The following is a 17,700-nucleotide window of genomic DNA, read 5'->3' as shown; positions in this document are numbered from 1 at the left end:
CAACCAAAAATTCAGACAACTGTTAATATTTACACAACTATCAATACTTTGTTGACCAATTACCAAGCAATGCTTAATTTTGTTCAGTTGCATTAGCAATCAAAGAAAAACATGGTCAAGCCAAAGTGTCTGAATAATTTGTGGTTCCAAAATGTTTTATCAGTTTTACTGGTAGTCCACTGTATGAATTATTTTTGGGTATTATCTGTCACAGTTTGCTTTATTTTGCTGTCTTCATTTACATAAATGAACAATGTCCTTCAATAGTAATTTTAAATTTGACCTGGTGTCTGAATAATTTTTGGTTTGACTTTATATGTTTTTCTCTCTCCCCAAATATCTAAACAATTGGCTTTAAAATGCTTTTATAAAATCTAGACTGAAGTTTATCCTAAACTAAAAATTAACTAGAAAATCAAAAAATTGTATACCTTAACAAAAGTAGCCAGTATGCTGTAGAACAAGGTGATGAGGAACAGGAAAACAAAGGTTACAGCGGTGTTTGCAATGCCACTATCATCTGTATCAGTGGCTTCATACATGGGATGCTCTATCCACACCAAACATGCTGCGGGAACAGACAAGAACACATCTGCATGACCTACAGGACAACAACGCCACTGTCCAGCGCAAACATGTTCTCTTATAATTATGATTAATTGAATTTAATGATTTATAATTTAATCACTTCACCTGCCCATCCTCATCTAAAATTAGACAGGTGGACTGAGGGCAAGAATAAAGAGTAAATGGAAATCAGTTATGATATTGTGAACCTTGATACTGTTTGTGAAATTTGAATATTTTTATCTGCCATTTTTTTGATAATCATGTAGCACGTTTACTACATAATTAAAACACAACAGAAATATAAGTGAAGAAAGATGACCCTGACCACCCCAATGTCAGATGAATGAGTCTTGGCATGCTGTAGATGAACTGATGTGGCTGTGAATGATCAATCTCTAATAACTGAACTGTTATGGAGAGCATTATGTGTTTAGGCGATTATAATATCAAACAGGACAAATGACATACAATATGCACACACAAACACTGACAACATTTCCTTTCATTATTAAGCATTTTATGTGACAGCTAATGGTATAGCTTTAATTTTTTGTCAAGTTATGCATTTAAATTTTATATATTTTCAAATGCAGTTTTTATTTGTAATTGCTTTCAAAATGCTTTGATTACTATAGGTTTTATGTTTTATTTTTAGTAAATTTCTTGTCATTCAGTAAATATATATGATATGAGTGACGTTATTTTATGATGTTTGTAATCTTTAATGCTCACATATGCTGTAAAAGAGAAATATGAAACTGGTATATAAATTAAATGCACAGAAATTATGCTTTGTTTTTTTTTTATTAATCTTTTCCTAATGTAACGTGCATGAAAATTTCTCAAAAAAGCAAGAAGCCACAAACATTAAAGACCAACACAATTACAAATATGGACATGCAATTCAAAAACCAAAAGAAAAATAAAACAAGATGAACACTTAACAGGCATAACAGGAAGACACCACATACACAACGCTCTAGTCCTTGCAAGATGCAGGGGTATTCATACTTAGATTAATTACACCTGCCTTCTCCACATTATCATCAATTGATCTTGCCAGTACGCGCATTTTGTCATCAATGCCTTCGTGGTACACAACACAACTGAACACTGCACCATTCTTCCACTCAGAATAATCAACTGTTAGCTGACTGTAGGCTGAGAAGTTTTGACCATTCTTAATTGGCTGGCTAGTGCTGTAACTGTACTCAGCAGGCAGAGGTTCATCATCAACAAGCCAAGACACAAACACCTCTTTGGGGTAGAAGTCCTTCACATAACATGTCAGGGTCACAGGTTCTCCCGGTTTGTGCTCTGGGGGTGCTATTATGAAAACAGTGGGTTTTTTGGGTTCTTTACCTAGTAATACAAGATCACAGTTAAGACCAGACTGAGTCATGAGTCATTCTCTTATTATTATTATTATTATTATTATTATTATTATTTTGTTAAACTGTATATCAACATGTTAATCAAGAGACCTTGTGAAAGCATGAACTGCATGATGTTTTACGAAAAGAAAAACCCGTACCATTTTCTCTGCTGAACGTTTTCTCCTTGGGCTCTGCTAGCTCGCGGTGTTCAATGCTGCATGTAAATTCAGTGCCGTTGCTCCATTCTTCATAGCCTATAGGTGCATCAAGTTCCACAGTTTTTCTGTCCTGGAAATATTTGTCACCTGATTTGTTAGCGATGATGTTATTATTTGCTTTTATTGTTATTTTCGTAAATCCTGCATTTTCTGCTGAAGCTTTGCACTTCAGCAATCCTACTCTATTTTTCAGCATGTCTTCAGGAGAGGGAGGCACTATATCCTGATCTATATCAGAACCACTTGCAGTCATCTGGGTACAAAAAGCAGACAGATTTTGGGAGAGGTAAACATAATAAAATAAAAAAAGAGAACAAAAACACTTCTATTTTTTAAAACATTCAAAGTTATTAAGAAAAAAAAACATACCTGTATATTCAACCTCCTTTTCTTGATTTCCCGCCTTGTGCTCGAACTGGCACTTCATTTTGCTGTTTGGCTGCCATTCTTCGGCAGAGATTTGCAAAATGCTTGTGGCGCTATATTCGGTTTCTGAGCCATTCTTCTCACTTTTGTCAAATTTCTCTATCGCATTTGTTACATCTCTACCATCCTGAAACCACTTAAACGCGTAAGCTTTAGGCGAAAACCGCTGGGCTACACACATGAAGGTTGCTGTTCCATTTTCTAACTCCATTTTTGAAGGTACTGTCATGTACACAGATGCACGCAGATCTGGCGGTGGGGCTGGCAACATACAGGAGAAAGCAGAGACGAAAGGACATGAAAAGCAAAAGAAAATAGTGCAACATGCATTTTTTAAGCAAGCAAATAAGATGCTCTTGCAGTTGAGTTTGAATGTCAGCGTTAAATGTCGTATATATATATCTTCTTCTATTTTGGTTTATACAGCAGGGAAAAATCTCATATGTCGTTGTATTTCCTTAAGTATTTCTGAATTTCATTGAATAAAGAAATGATTTAGCCTCTCATGGGCTATTCTGTAGCATTTTAGACTCTAGCTATATTTGTAGCCTTTCTGTTTTCAGCTGGAGTAAACATTGACTGGCATCAGAGTTGATAAAGGACAACTTCTTGACATCCACAGACAGATTCACTCGTTAAATAAACCAAAGAGTGTGCTAAAACTTCCATTTAAACATGAGTCTCCACAAAGAAACAACAATATAATCTTAATCCAACAGCAAGATACTATAGAGAGACACATGAAGTAGCTAATGTAAATGTTAGATTTTTTTTTTTTTTAAATGTAACTTACATGATGGAGCAAAACATAATGACATAATGCATCATTAATAATATTCAAAACATTACATCAGTTACTGTCCCCAGACTAGTTAATGTGGTATTGATGAAATATTCATTCCTTACCAAAAATGTTTTCAGTAGATTGGGATGTCCAGGATTTGAAGAGTCTATGAACTTTACAGGTAAAGGTTTTTCCATTCTTCTGGTGCTCAATAGGTATTGTAAAATGTTTGGTCAAGTACCAAATATTTTCAGAAGGGGTCCAATCCACACAACTTAAATCTGAGATATCAACATTATTGGCCTGGAAGGTGATGCAGACCTCACCAGAGGGAAGATCATTTACAACACACTCCAGCTCAGCACTGTCTGCCTGTGCTGATTTCATCAAAGTCCTCCTGATCACCACTACAGGATCTTTCTTTATATAACCTGAAGAGCAAAAAATACACTTTATCATGTGATGTGTGAGTTTTAGAAGATAAATTGTCATCAATTGCACTGATGAAAGCAGATCAGTTCAAAAGAAACCACTTACCAGCTGGAATTTCATCCCTCTCTTCTGGGAAACATGGATGTTTAGCGATACAAACAACGGTCTTAAGAGTCAACCACTCATTTTTGGATAAAGTCAAGTTGCTCACAATGTTATTGGATTGGTCTTTGACTTCTTTGGTGGCTGGTTTTCTTACATTGTCTGTCAACCATGACACTTTAGTGTTGTCTGGCGCTTCAACAACACAGGAAATTGTGACCGTACTCTGCTGTATAATGTCTCTGAGATGGGATCTCTTTATGTGGACTGAAGGTTTGAACAAAGACTGTGCTGTACGGGGTGAAATGAATAAAGTTAGCTTTACATTCAGCTGAGAATCACATGTGATGATGCTAAAACAATAATTATATTTTCAAGCATATCTATGAGCCAGACATTTGGTTTTGAAACTTGTTCATTATTTTCTTTATTATGCTCAACTTACCCTCGCACGTTTTATATTCTTTCTTGATTTCTTCAGAGTTGAAGGTGGCTTTACAAGTGTACTTTTTGTCTTCATATGGTGCACTGATAGGTAGCTGACTTATGTAAGTGTAGGTCTTCTCGCCTTTATCAGTGTTCTGAAACTTTTTATCAATTTGACCTTTGGCAGACCTATCACCCTCAAGCCATTGTACAGAAAGTTTATCTGGGAAATAATCATTCAACTGGCACACCAACACAATCCTGTCACCGTCCTTTCCACTCAGCAGAGCAAGAGTAGGCTTATTGACACGTATTGCTATGGAAATACATATAAAAAATCAGTTTACTAGGAAAGACATCATTTACAGAACATTACTCACTTACATGTATATATATACGTATATATATACGTATATATATATATATATATATATATATATATATATATATATATATATATATATATATATATATATATATATATATATATATATATACGTATATTATATATACGTATATATATATATATATATATATATATATATATATATATATTCTTTTTTTGGTTTATACTGCAGGGAAAATCTCATATGACGTTGTATTTCTTAATTTTACTGAATAAGGAAATCATGAAGTCTATCGTGTGTAATTCTGTTCTAGCATTTTTAGAATCGTTATATTTGTAGCCTTTTATAGAGTCTCCACAAAGAAACAACAACATATTATTAATCCAACAACAAGATATTATAGAGAGACACATAAAGTAGGTAATGTAAATGTTAGATTTTTTTTTAAATGTAACTTACGTGGTGGAAAAGGAGATGATTCTATTGTGCCTTTTGAATTTGAAGCTTCGCATTTGTAAGGTTTTTTAGGATCCCATTCGCTTTTTCTCACGCGCATATGGCTGATTTTGGCATAGTCTCCCTCCCGTCCGAACGCCGGATACTGCACGAAATCACTCAACTCTTTGTTAGCATGATTCTTCCATTTGAATGTAACCGAGTCCGCAGGTGAGAAACCTCTTGTCAAGCAGCCGATGATGAGGAACTCAGAATCAGAAGTACACTGAGACATTGGGAAGATTGACTTTGGCGCAGATTGTTGAGCTGTGAAGACATTGAACAATATATACAACGTAATGTACAAATGCAACACTATTAGACCGATTAGGGAGCTAGGCTACATCTAAAATGAATGACTGGATGGTGGAATTAATGAATAAAATATAACAAAAAAATAAATTAAATTAAATAGACTATAAAATAAAACAAAATGATAGAGTTTAACTCTTTTTACGCGTCAAAGTCCCGATCATCATGTGGCTTGTAACGCTGCAGGAATGATCATCTCAGTAGGCTATGTTGTACAACACACAAACTACTTAAATAATTATGTACTACAAGAATATTAAACAATGATTGAAATTGTGGAGGCCGGAGAGCACAGGTTAGTTTCAAACAGGTTTCCCGGATGAGCAAAAAGTTAGTGTTGCCCTGGATAACTGTTATTTTAAAGTTTTATACGCTGAATGCCTCGACTGACCAAACAGAATCAAGTATTTCGATAAACCGCATATATAACACAAAATCTCGCTAATTAGGTGAAATACCTTTTTTCTTACATGCTGTAATAAATAAGGTGTTTTACATCTAAACTAATTTATTACTGGAATTTTTGACTGCAGAATTACTTTTCAGTTAGTTTCAGATGAATCAGTTCATTTATGATGATTATGAAATGTTTAAGTTAAACTACATTACTATTAATAAGCAGTAAATCTGGAGTTTTTTGAGCCAAGAGTCGTAGTTAACGTTGTGTCAATAGCGAGAATTGGACCTTAAAATAAAACGTGAACCAAACAAAGAAATTAAAACAATCCCAAACTTTCGAGAATTTAAAATAATAATAGCAATAGTGTGCCTTTGAACTGTGTAATAATTAAAAAAGGGACAATTAAGTCAATGTGTAATTACATTTTTTTATTAAAAATTGGGTATCGACCTAAGACGTACGCCCGTGTTTTACTTTGGCCTATTTAGTTATTTATTCATTTACATTAGAACAGCTAAATTGTATTTTTTTAGTAACACCGAAATGCAATCTATGATTTAAAAAAAAAAAAAAAAAAAAAAAAAAACATGCACACACACATAGTGGCCCTAGCAGTGTAAAACGTTTAAACGAGACACTTTGCAGTCTAATTATTTAGTCATATTTAGCTGTTTCGAGCTTCTAATATTTGCGCAGATTAAGACAACACTTTCGAAGAATGAACAGTTAAAGTAGTCGTTTAACAATAACTACTGTTATTAATTGTTGTTCGTTTTTTAGCAGCTATACAACGAAACAATATTCTAAAATTATGTAGTATTTTACATTTTCTAATGATATAACCATTTATCTGACAGCAATTAATAGACAACTCTTAAGACATAATAAGAAAACTGTACATAATAGGCTAAGACGTACATGTGACATTTTGTCTTATTTTACGATACAACTGTCACTGCAAATTAATAATAAAATCTTACTGTTTGTTACGGTGACTTTGGTGCCGCTTCCCCAGTAGTCGAAAGCCCAGTTACACAATATTATTTTAATGTTACAGCGCAATATAAAAATGCAACGCTCAGACTGTTAAATGACCTGCAGCAGATTTGTTGTTTTATCTGAACGCGTGTACACATAAAATTATTTTACAATGTGATTATTTATATTTAATGTGAATCTTTGCATTTCTAGCAAAGCTCTAAAGACACGTCCCGACTCTAATTGTCCTAATCGTAGAGTAAATCGCCATTTAGTTTTTGCAGTTTAATATCTGACAAATTACCTGTCACACATTTTTGTACTAAATCAGATTTTGTTTTAGTAAGTTTTTCTTACCTGACGAGACAGTGACCATGGTTCCTTTCCCCAGTAGTCAAAAGCATAGTCACACTGACAGTTTTACCCATGGATATTGTACAAAAAAATGCGCTCGAATGACAAGTCATTTTAATTTATTATCCTAACCCACAAATTCGACTACTTATTATTTTGATTCAGTCTAAGGTTTATTCTTGCAAAATGGTCAATCGGTCTGTAGGCTACATTTAGTTTTACTATTGTATTTAAAACATGGCAAAGTTTATGAAAGATTTAAATGTTATTTCTTACCAGATGTCACTGTGACCGATGTGCCTTTTCCCCAGTAGTCAAAGGCAGCGTAGTCACAGTGATACTTTTAATTTCTTCAGTGCACAAAAACACTATTTAGCAAACCCAGCTACAATCCTATTTTTTTTTTTCATAATTAATTGCAACGTTGTCCATGATTTTTGTTTTCTCGCTCTTTTTTTTGTAAACTAGTGGCCTAAAAAGTCTGTTACTAAACATGCATTTTTTATTGTTTGAATCGAACTAAACAAAAATATAACTTCTTACCTGATGTTACAGTCACCGTTGTTCCCTTTCCCCAGTAGGCAAAGGCACCGTCACAACGAGAAGATTTACGATAACAGCCATACCATAACCCTAATAGTACATCTACACTGTCTTGCCGTAGGCCTACGTTATTAAAGCGACTAGTTTTTGAGACATTTTAATGCGCGCTTTCTTTAAACCTGACAGTTTTAGTCGATTTTTTACGATTACTGGCGTCCCCTTTCCACAATTAGTAAAGTTAAAAATTGTAAATACATCTGAATGTTATTTTGTGGCAAGACCACTTACCTGATCCTCAAAAATGAATAAAAATGGAATAATAGAAAACAACAATATCTTACCTGAAGAAACGGTGACTTTGGTTCCTTTCCCCCAGTAGTCGAAGTAGTAGACACAGTGACTGGTGCCTTTGAGTTACCAGCCAAAAACCCACAAGAAGAAGCAATGTTCATGTGATCAAAACTCCAAACCCAACATTTGTTATTTTACCTTTCTTTTCAGTGAAAATGTCTCTACAGCCTGCCTTTCTCCAGCTGCCCTCCAGTGCAATATGATTTGCACTAATAAGGCTAAAGCATTAATGTTCTATACTATCCAAAACATGAAGACACTGGTATTAAAAAAAAAAAAACCATTTTTAGGCTAGTAATAACCTTATCCAAACCCTTCCTGCATCTGCCCCTACTTCAATTAAGTGTTGATATTTGCTAATAATCAAATCTAAAAAACAACAACAACAACAACTTTGAGATACTTGTAGGTTTTGCATCATTTATTGTCATTCATTCATTCATTCATTCATACATACATAGGCCTACACAAACAAACAAACAACTTTTACTTCTGGTCCTCAAAATATTAAATCATTTTTTATTTAAAAGAGACTGAAGTTGTAATTAAGACATATTTTTACTTTCAGCAACACCTTGTATGATGCAGCGAACAAATGCATTGACCAGCGTTATCATGGGAAATCCTCTTAAAAGCTGAAAGGATCCTACAACAAAGATCTCTTTTTCTTCAGGGGACATTCAAACTGGTGTTTTATTTATGAATATGAGACTGAGTGAATGAATGAATGCTGTATCAGATGCAGGTAATCACACTCACTCAGTCTATCTCTCTCTCATAATTCTCTACATGAAAGGAAAGGAAAGGACGTGTCGTGAGGCCAAGTATGGTGACCCATACTCAGAACTTGTGCTCTGCATTTAACCCATCCAAGTGCACACACACACACACACACGTTTGTTTTTGTGAATTGTGGGGACTTTCCATAGACTTCTATAGATTTTATACTGACCAAACGATATTGTCTATCCCCTAACCCAACCCTAACCCCAAACCTAGCCCTCACAGAAAAAATGTTTGCATCGTTACACTTTCAGATAAACATAATTTACTATTTAAAATAGTAAATAGTCAATAATTTAGTCAAAAATAATCAAATTTCAGGTTTTACTATCCTTGTGGGGACATTTGGTCCCCACAATGTAGCAAAAACAAGTACACACACACCTTTCTGTTAAATTACTCCCTAACATTTTTAATTCCCATACATACAATAAGCTGTTCACTTCAGTGAAGATAGTAAAAAATGTTGGCAGCTGTGGTTGCTAGAATGACAAATGACACCAAAATAATGCAATAAACATTCATTAAACAACAGAAGATGAACCATAAAACCCAAATGTACATAAATCATAACAAAAAGCTATTAAGAAACATGATTATTTAAACAAAATACCAAATTTCGAGTTTCATGCAGGGTATTCTGGGAATATCAGTTTGCAGTTTTTGACAGTTTTTAAATTATACGTAGATTTTACTTCTAAAAGCTGTACAATTAACAGAATTTTGCTGTAAAATTACATTAAATGTTTGGTTAGATCACAATATTTTACAGTTAAAATTACATAACTTGTTTTACAGTGTACCAGTTGTCACGCTCAGACTAAGCACACGAACAACAACGTAAATAAACGAGAGGTATTTAATAAATCCACGGGGAACACAGGAGACACAGGAACACAGGGTAGTAACATCAACGTCCAACAAAGCAAGAGGGGAAACACACTCTATATATACACAGACTGATTACAGACACAGGTGCAGACAATAAGGGAGATACCAAAACACACAGAGCTGCAGGGGGAAATGATGGGAGAAACCAACTAGAAAGTCCAGGGGTGTGACACCAGTAGCATGTTTAGGCAACATGCAAACCACAGGGGTCCCGTAGGGCAACGCGATTTCCACTAATGGGAATTTCTACTGAGGGGGACCCCCAGGGCTTCCTGTTTAGAGCCCTCAAAACTCTATAAACATATTCCTGTTGGCTACTTGTATAATATTGCTGGGGTACTTATACTTTTTAAAAACATTTCTAAAACCTCTATGTTTGTAACTGTATTTTTTATTTTTACACAAGTATGTTTTTTGCCAGAAATTGTGTACAATTGTACTTTCACATTAGTATAATTTTTGAGTACTTTTTAACACCCGTTTGTACTTTAGCTACAAAAATAAGCAAGTAAAAAGGTGTGGATTATTTCTGTTGTGTTTTATAGGAATGATTTCTTTGTTTTCAACCTTATTTTGCTTATGTTATGCTGTGCCACTGTATGCAATGCCTTGGCTGCATACACGTGTGCATGTCTTCATAAAATAACAGGCACTGTTCATGGAGTGTCTTTGCCCTGCCAGTGTATAATATGCATGTATCCCTTTGGGGACTGACAAAGAAAGCATGTCAGTGTGAAACAAGGGTGCTTGTCAGCTTTGGAGAGAGAGAAAGACTTACATTCAATAAACCACTGCCACTGTCATTTACGCAATCACCATGGACAACTACTTTCATGCAATGCCTTTGCATTTGCAGATGCAAGATGCTTGGACCAGATCACATTTGTTTTGTCTCAGACAACATATCTTGTCACATTGTGTGAACTACAGTTGAAAGGAGCTCATTGGTTACTGGAAAGTCTACTAGATGTTTAGTTGATCTGAACCAGGGATAGGCAACGTCGGTCCTGGAGTGCCGATGTCCTACAGAGTTTAGTGGGCAACAACGACCCAAGCAAGTTTGGATTCACTTGCATTGATTTGCAAAACATGACTGCAACAATAAATAAAGTAAATGAAAGGAATACACAGACGTAATGATAAATCAAGTCAAAACCAGACTCAATCAGGGAATGGTCAGTGAAAAAAGACATGATTTGAACAACAAGAAACAAGATTTTTAAAATAAAAGACTGACATGAATAAAATTCAAACAAGCATAAATTAAACACAAACACCACACAACACAGGATAAAAAACAATAGAGGTTAAATAACAATACTTAAAGATGACTTAAAGGTTGCACATTTGTATATTTGAAATTATAAAATATCATTCACAAGGCATTGCAAATAAGTTCATTCCGTAAGCTGTGTGCAAGCACCCACTTCAGATGTTTATTTTAATTTGATTTGAGAAAAAGGGCCCACAAATTGCAGCTCTTTGAGGGAATTTAGAAAACATTTCCTACTTGTACTGTAATTACTAAAAATTTATTTCTGAAGCTTGATTGTTTAAAAAAAAAGGTTATGGAACACAGTTCTTTTTTATTGCAACTTTCATTGCATTCTTTTTACTAAAATGTGTAAACAAAGTTTACCTAACCCATTTTTGTTGGGAATACATATACATATGGGAATAAATAAAATTGTTGTTTTTTTATTTGTTGGGCAGTGGACTAGTTCATGCTTTTCAAGGGACTGGATCAGAAGAGTAAATGTTAATATTTAAGTATTCAAGTATTCTTTTTCATGGTACAAGAAAGGTCTGAGAAAGATTTGTTGTTTTTGATGTTATATGTGGGGATTTAATAGAGTTTCTGTTATGATGGAGTTTTGTAGTTACCATTGTACTGAAGAGGGGAGCTTGTTTCATAATTAGCAATTATTGTGTATACATAATACATTGATTATCACTTTGATTTCTCATTAAATGTGTGCTAGAGAAGAAAAAACCATAGGGTTATTTTAACAGTTCAGTCAAGCACTCAGAGGTTTGATTCTGACAGAATCACCAGGAAACACCTGCGTTTTGGTTGAAAGCATCTATCCGATCTGTTAAAATTATATTAGATAAACAGTCCACAGTTTAAAGCAGCCATTTCAGTTTAATTTGAGCTCTGATGTCACAAAATAAAGCAACATGATATCAGATTACAAATAAAACCTAATAATAATCTCCTCATTTACTGCAACTAATGCTTTAAAGGAAAGAAAGGGAAAGATGCATTAAAGACACATGCAGTAATATTCACAACATTCAGCAAATTACACAGAATCGTCACGGTGTACAAAAAAGTGAATCTTCATATCATAGTCAGGTTTACCCCTTAACGTTGCACATTATTGCCATTTAATATCTATTATAAAGCCCTTGTTTTACTTCTGTGTGTGAGAGACAGATAAAAACTGCAAATGGTTACATGATGGCAGTTTGTCATACTGTAGTGTAGTCTATATGGTCATGTAATAAATATAGATTTTAATACTCTCTTTTTGATTATTTCACTGTGTGAAGTCTTAAGGTAAAAATTATGACAAAGAAAAATCTATTTGACTGCACTTTATAGATCACTGGTTATTAATTTCCAGATGCTTCTGAGCTTTTTGTAATGAGTTGAAATACTGTGCCACTGCCCCGTAAATACAGAGAGACAGTCCATAACAAAAACAAAGACCCTGGAATAAAAGCACATACATTTATCTGACTTTACAGGATCAGTGATCACTACATTTTCCAACATACTGGTTTCTCAGTGAAAAAGCAGGTTTAAAAAATGCATAATTATAATAAAATAAATTGATACACTTTTGAATGTTTGAATTTAAATAAGCAATTGCAGTGATTAGTATATTTCTGGCATGTTGTATGTTTGACAACAGTTCTCTTAAACCCTAACTGATATGTAGCTTTTTATTTCTCAGACAATTTAAGGTGATAAAATCACCAACAACAACAACAAAAATGTTGTGTTTTATGGGGGTTTATGAAGTGGAATGTTTCACTGTGCCCACCCCATGCACAGTGATACATGCTTTCTCAAATACTCCTTGTGCATTACACATAGCAGCACAATTTAATTTTGCTGCAGGTTCTTTTAAAGCAAAATTTGTATCTGTGTAATGTCATACATTTTTTTAAACTACTAAACTTTGTGTGTCTGTGTGTGATGTTTCTAATAGTGTAATTGAGAATAAAGTTCAGTGGTTAGGTTTTAAATGAAACTGTTGTTTGACAGGACATTTAATAATGATGGCATATTAGGAAAAGACATCTTAAAATACAAACACTAAATGCAATAATATTTATGGCTTGCAAAAAAAATTACACAGACGTGTCACAGTGTAAAAAAATTGAGTCTTCATATAATATCTATGATGCTCTTATTTTACACTTCGTGTGTGTGTGTGTGTGTGTGTGTGTGTGTGTGTAAGATATAAAAACTGTAAAATGTCTATAGATTGATGGGACTTTGTGTGCACTGTACTTTAGTGAAGTTTGTTTGGTCATGTGATAAATACAGATTTTAATCTGCTCTCTTTGATTATTTCACTGTTTGAAGTCTTAAGGTGAAAACGATGATAGAGAAAATCTATTTAGGCTGCCCATTATACATTCACTATTGTGATTGTTACAGATGCTTCTTACAGAGCTTTTTGTAATGAGTTGAAATACTGTGCCCCAGCTACCGTATACACAGACAGACAGTTCATAACAAAAACAAAGATCCTGGTATCAGAGCACACACATTTATCTGACTTCAGGATCACTACATTTTCATACTGACTTCTCAGTGCCACTATATAGTAATATGCGTGAAAAATCAATTAAAAAATGTGGAAAACTCCAAACTCATCTTTTGGTTTTAAAGCAAATACTTAAAATTTAGGATTTAATCATTTTTGCAGTGATTAATATGTTTCTGGCGTGTTGTATGTTTAGCAACAAATCTCTTAACCCTAACTGATACAGTGTGTAGCTTTTTATTTCTCAGACAACCATATTGGCAGACATACTCATACATATTCAGGATGACAATGTCAAGATTCATCAGGTGCAAACTGTGAAAAGGTGATTCAGGGAACATGAGAAATCATTTTCATACTTCACTGTAAAATCCAATAGTGTACCTTACTTGTATATAATTAGTTATCTTTACTTAGTTGCTCTACTTACTAGGTTTTATCAAGTTACAGCTAATTTCAAGGTGAATAAAACAGTTTACTTGCTGCTTTGAGTAAGGCTTACTTAAAATATTCAAGTAGTCACAACAAAACCAATGACATGAATACACCAGTGAGAGGCAGCAGTGCGCTAATGTGTTGCTAATGTGCAACAAAACCACAGAAGAAGAAATTAGGACAGTTAGAGTATGAGCAACAAGCAATGTTTTGAATTTCTGCTGACATCAGTTGGCTCCAGCTAATTGGCGAAGAATTTGCTGAAACTGGGAAAAGAAGCAGAGACTGCTTGCATTTTTACCGCTGAACAAAGATACTAAGGTAAGTTATCCAAAAAATAATTGTGTGTAAATGTGTCTTTCTGTCTGCTGCTAATTTTAACTGACTTAGGCCTGTTTTGTACTTGGGCTGCATGTAAAGTAGACAAAAGACAAATGATTCCGTTTACACTAGATGCTTTTTTACTGTCACAAATGTAAAACTTTGAAGTTAGTTTTCTGTTTTGCCCAGAGTTGATGCAGCAAACCCATGTTGATTTTGTGTTAATTTTTCAATTTACAATTTTATCATCATATATGTTTTAATACGTCACAATTATTGCCGTTGCATTTAAACCTTTGTGGTTTAAACCAAATGAGCTCTTTGTCTCACAGTAATTGTTATTTCTACAGTAATACAGAGGAAATGCTGCTTTTTTTTATGACTGTGGCCTCAAATAGATATGCATAGAAATGTGGATACTTTCTTTCTTTCTTTCTTTCTTTCTTTCTTTCTTTCTTAATGTAACCCTTCTAAAACATGCAACTATCAAGGAATGAATGTGTCTGTAATCTAGAAGCTACAACACTAGTGTAACTTACTTTTATTTGTCATAATTTAGGACAAGTGTTTGTGGCAACTGCCTTCTCTGAACAGCAGTCTCATCAGCACAGGCCTCAGTACATTGGAGGTGAGATATTTCAAGCTAATACACAGCAGTACAGCAGTTTTTTTTTTTACTCAGTAATCACTGTCCTACACTATTTACAATTTCTTTAAAAAAAAAAAATCTTGCATATGCAGTATACCTGTAACCACTTTTTTTTTTTTTGCAGATTTAGGAGGACACTTCACACCCTACAGCCCTTAAAATGTATGTTGCTACGTTAATTGTTTTCAAAATTTTTAAATAAACAGTCAATGACTTCTTTATTGACACTTTGACAAAAACATTTGTACTGTAATATTTGAATGTGTTAAACTTTTTCTTTTTTCTTTTTTTTAACTTCTAGAACCCAGATTTGACAGCACTGCACACCCATCTCAGGCCTTCCTGTTTCATTTTGCGATTACCCCAGATACTTCTACTACTAACCCGCTTTGTAAGTTCTAAAAAAAAAAAAAAAAAAAAAAAAAAAAAAATACAACTTAAACAAGCACTTAATTGTGGGAAAATGTAATTTGTATTTGCTCTTATATTACTGAAATACTTCTATAAGATTAATGTTGATTATATACCTAGTTCGCCCAAAAAAGAAAACTATGCCATTTAATCTCCCTCATGTCATTCCAAAATGAACAAAAGTCATGGGTGAGTAAATGATAACAAATTAAAATTTTTGGTGAACCAGGCAGGACAGATAACATTGAAAAATAACCATCCACATTTCCCTACTTAATATTTTATTTGTTTGGTTTTTATACAGGTGTCTGATGTTGATGCTGTCTGGACACTAATATGTGTTGGATTGCTGACCATCATTGAAGATGATGTATTTCTCCAAATCTTCTCTGCCTGTGTCTTCTGCCATCATTGTTCAGGGTGGTACTGCAAAGAACAGTCTGTAGAATCTACATCAACTGTTTGCTTCTGGAATGTCATTTGGTACATTTGGATTACTGCTACATTTGGGTTGCCCTAATACCATGAAAAACACTTGGAGGTTCATTCAAAGTGTTGTGCTTTACTTGGGACAGAACAAAACCCTGAAACTAAAGTGACTTTTTGAACTTGTGAACCACTGGCAACGTGTGCAGCCTACCTAGTGCCATACTTAAACTCATCCTCCTACTGCTACCTCCACTTCTTGCACTAAGCATACCCTAAATCAGATGTTGTTTGTTTGTATTTAAAACTACACTGAAAACCATTTAAAAATACATTACCTTTAACTTTGAATTGTCACTGCCTTAAATTTATGTGTCATATGAATGGAACATTGTTTTCATTAATTTGTAATGGATTTTTTAAGCATTTCAGTTACTAGACTAGTTACTATTACTACTTAAATTACTAGCTGAAACCCCACTGAAAGTCTTTGCTAGCTCTGCTTGAGTCGACTTACCAGGGTGGTTTGAGTTTCTCAGTGTTAATGATAACTTAAACAGAGCATGCATTCAAATATTTATTTATATTATGCATACTGTGAGCCCAAACAAATTATGCGGAATTCAACGTAATTCAATTGAGCAAACAACAAAAACGTCCACGTTTTATTGGGGTTTATGAAATGAAAGGTTTCACTGTGGCCACTCCATGCACAGTGATACATGCTTCCTCAAATACTCCTCATGCAGCAGGCTTTACACACAGCAGCACATTTCCCTTCCTGCTGCAGGTTCTTTCAAATCATTTAAATGCATAGTTTAGCTCTGTAATGTCATACATTTATTTAAACTAGAAATGTGGTCACTGTTATGCTGTGGATCATTACAGATAAAATGTTCACCAGTTTTAGACTGTGACTCGGGTTTTTGTTATAGCTTTTATCACCGTGGCCGCTGTATTGCACAATGATCCGAACAATAGCAAATACGTGACACCTTACTTTTCGTACATCATAAACTAATAGACTGAGATTTTTCAACATTCTTTCAAACTGAAATGCTAATATAAGCACAAACAACTATAGCAGATTTAGCCGTAATAATTTAGCCGAATAAACATCACAGAATTACTGAATTCTATTGAACATTTCGATCCATGACCTGAAAACACTTTAGGCCTATAGGGTAAATAATGCACCCTGACTGCTAATAAAGCTAGTCAGTAGGCTATGACTGCAGAGTCAAAAATATATTGTTCTATTTAAAAAATAAAATAAAAATAAAAATAAATAAATAAATAAATAAATTAGAAAAAAAAAAAAAAACCCTCATTCGCTTTGCTCAATGAATGTTTCAACGTCCTCCTTTTGATGTCGTGGACTAGATATTTCATTTAGTCTCGGGTCTCATAGAGTTTATGTACAGGTGTAAATCAGCGTGGTCGTAGTAGGCACAGTAGCATAAAGCCAGACAATAACTAATGCTCTACTTCTAGTGATTATAAAGCAGAGTAAGAGAGTTTTTTTTTTTTTTTTTCAAGAAATAATTGTAAAGGTGAGTCAAACAACAAATAGTCCAACATGCAGAAAGGCATATATGGAGCTTTACGGAGCATCAAAATGATCAATGAAAATAAAAATATACGCTAAAGATAGTACTTAAGAAGACATATTTCTAGCCATTCTTCTCATACTTTATTAAATGACGTTAATATTCCAGAAACTCCTGAAAAAATAATTGAAAACTCGCAACAAGAAGAATCATTCCTGACAAATGCATTTCAGAAGGTTCCATAATCCGAAACTTAAATATGGAAATCGCGTCAAAAGTGTATTAACAGTGTTTCATACTTCATATACTGACAGACTGAGTTTTTAAATGTTCTT

At 34.0% G+C, this 17,700-nt stretch overlaps 1 protein-coding gene across 25 annotated transcripts in view; it reads right to left on the bottom strand.

Annotated features, from left to right (window-relative positions):
- Nucleotides 1-17,700, bottom strand: part of ighd (immunoglobulin heavy constant delta) — a 112,875-nt gene that overhangs the window by 7,969 nt on the left and 87,206 nt on the right. For 15 of the 25 annotated variants that reach the window (XM_051102361.1, XM_051102381.1, XM_051102427.1 and 12 more), the window contains 2 exons: nt 3,912-4,199; nt 3,497-3,805 (listed from right to left, as the gene is read on the bottom strand). The exons of 3 other annotated variants lie outside the window; for them this stretch is intronic. In XM_051102361.1, the coding sequence (XP_050958318.1) occupies nt 3,497-3,805; nt 3,912-4,199 (597 nt within the window). The remainder of the gene's footprint in view (nt 1-3,496; nt 3,806-3,911; nt 4,200-17,700) is intronic. 7 more of the 25 variants (XM_051102363.1, XM_051102452.1, XM_051102456.1 and 4 more) reach the window with 4 other exon arrangements.

The sequence above is a fragment of the Labeo rohita genome, chromosome 3, assembly GCF_022985175.1.
Source record: "Labeo rohita strain BAU-BD-2019 chromosome 3, IGBB_LRoh.1.0, whole genome shotgun sequence".
Classification (NCBI taxonomy): domain Eukaryota; kingdom Metazoa; phylum Chordata; class Actinopteri; order Cypriniformes; family Cyprinidae; genus Labeo; species Labeo rohita.
Note: the sequence above shows the minus strand (reverse complement) of the source record. Positions and strands in the feature narration are given on the sequence as shown.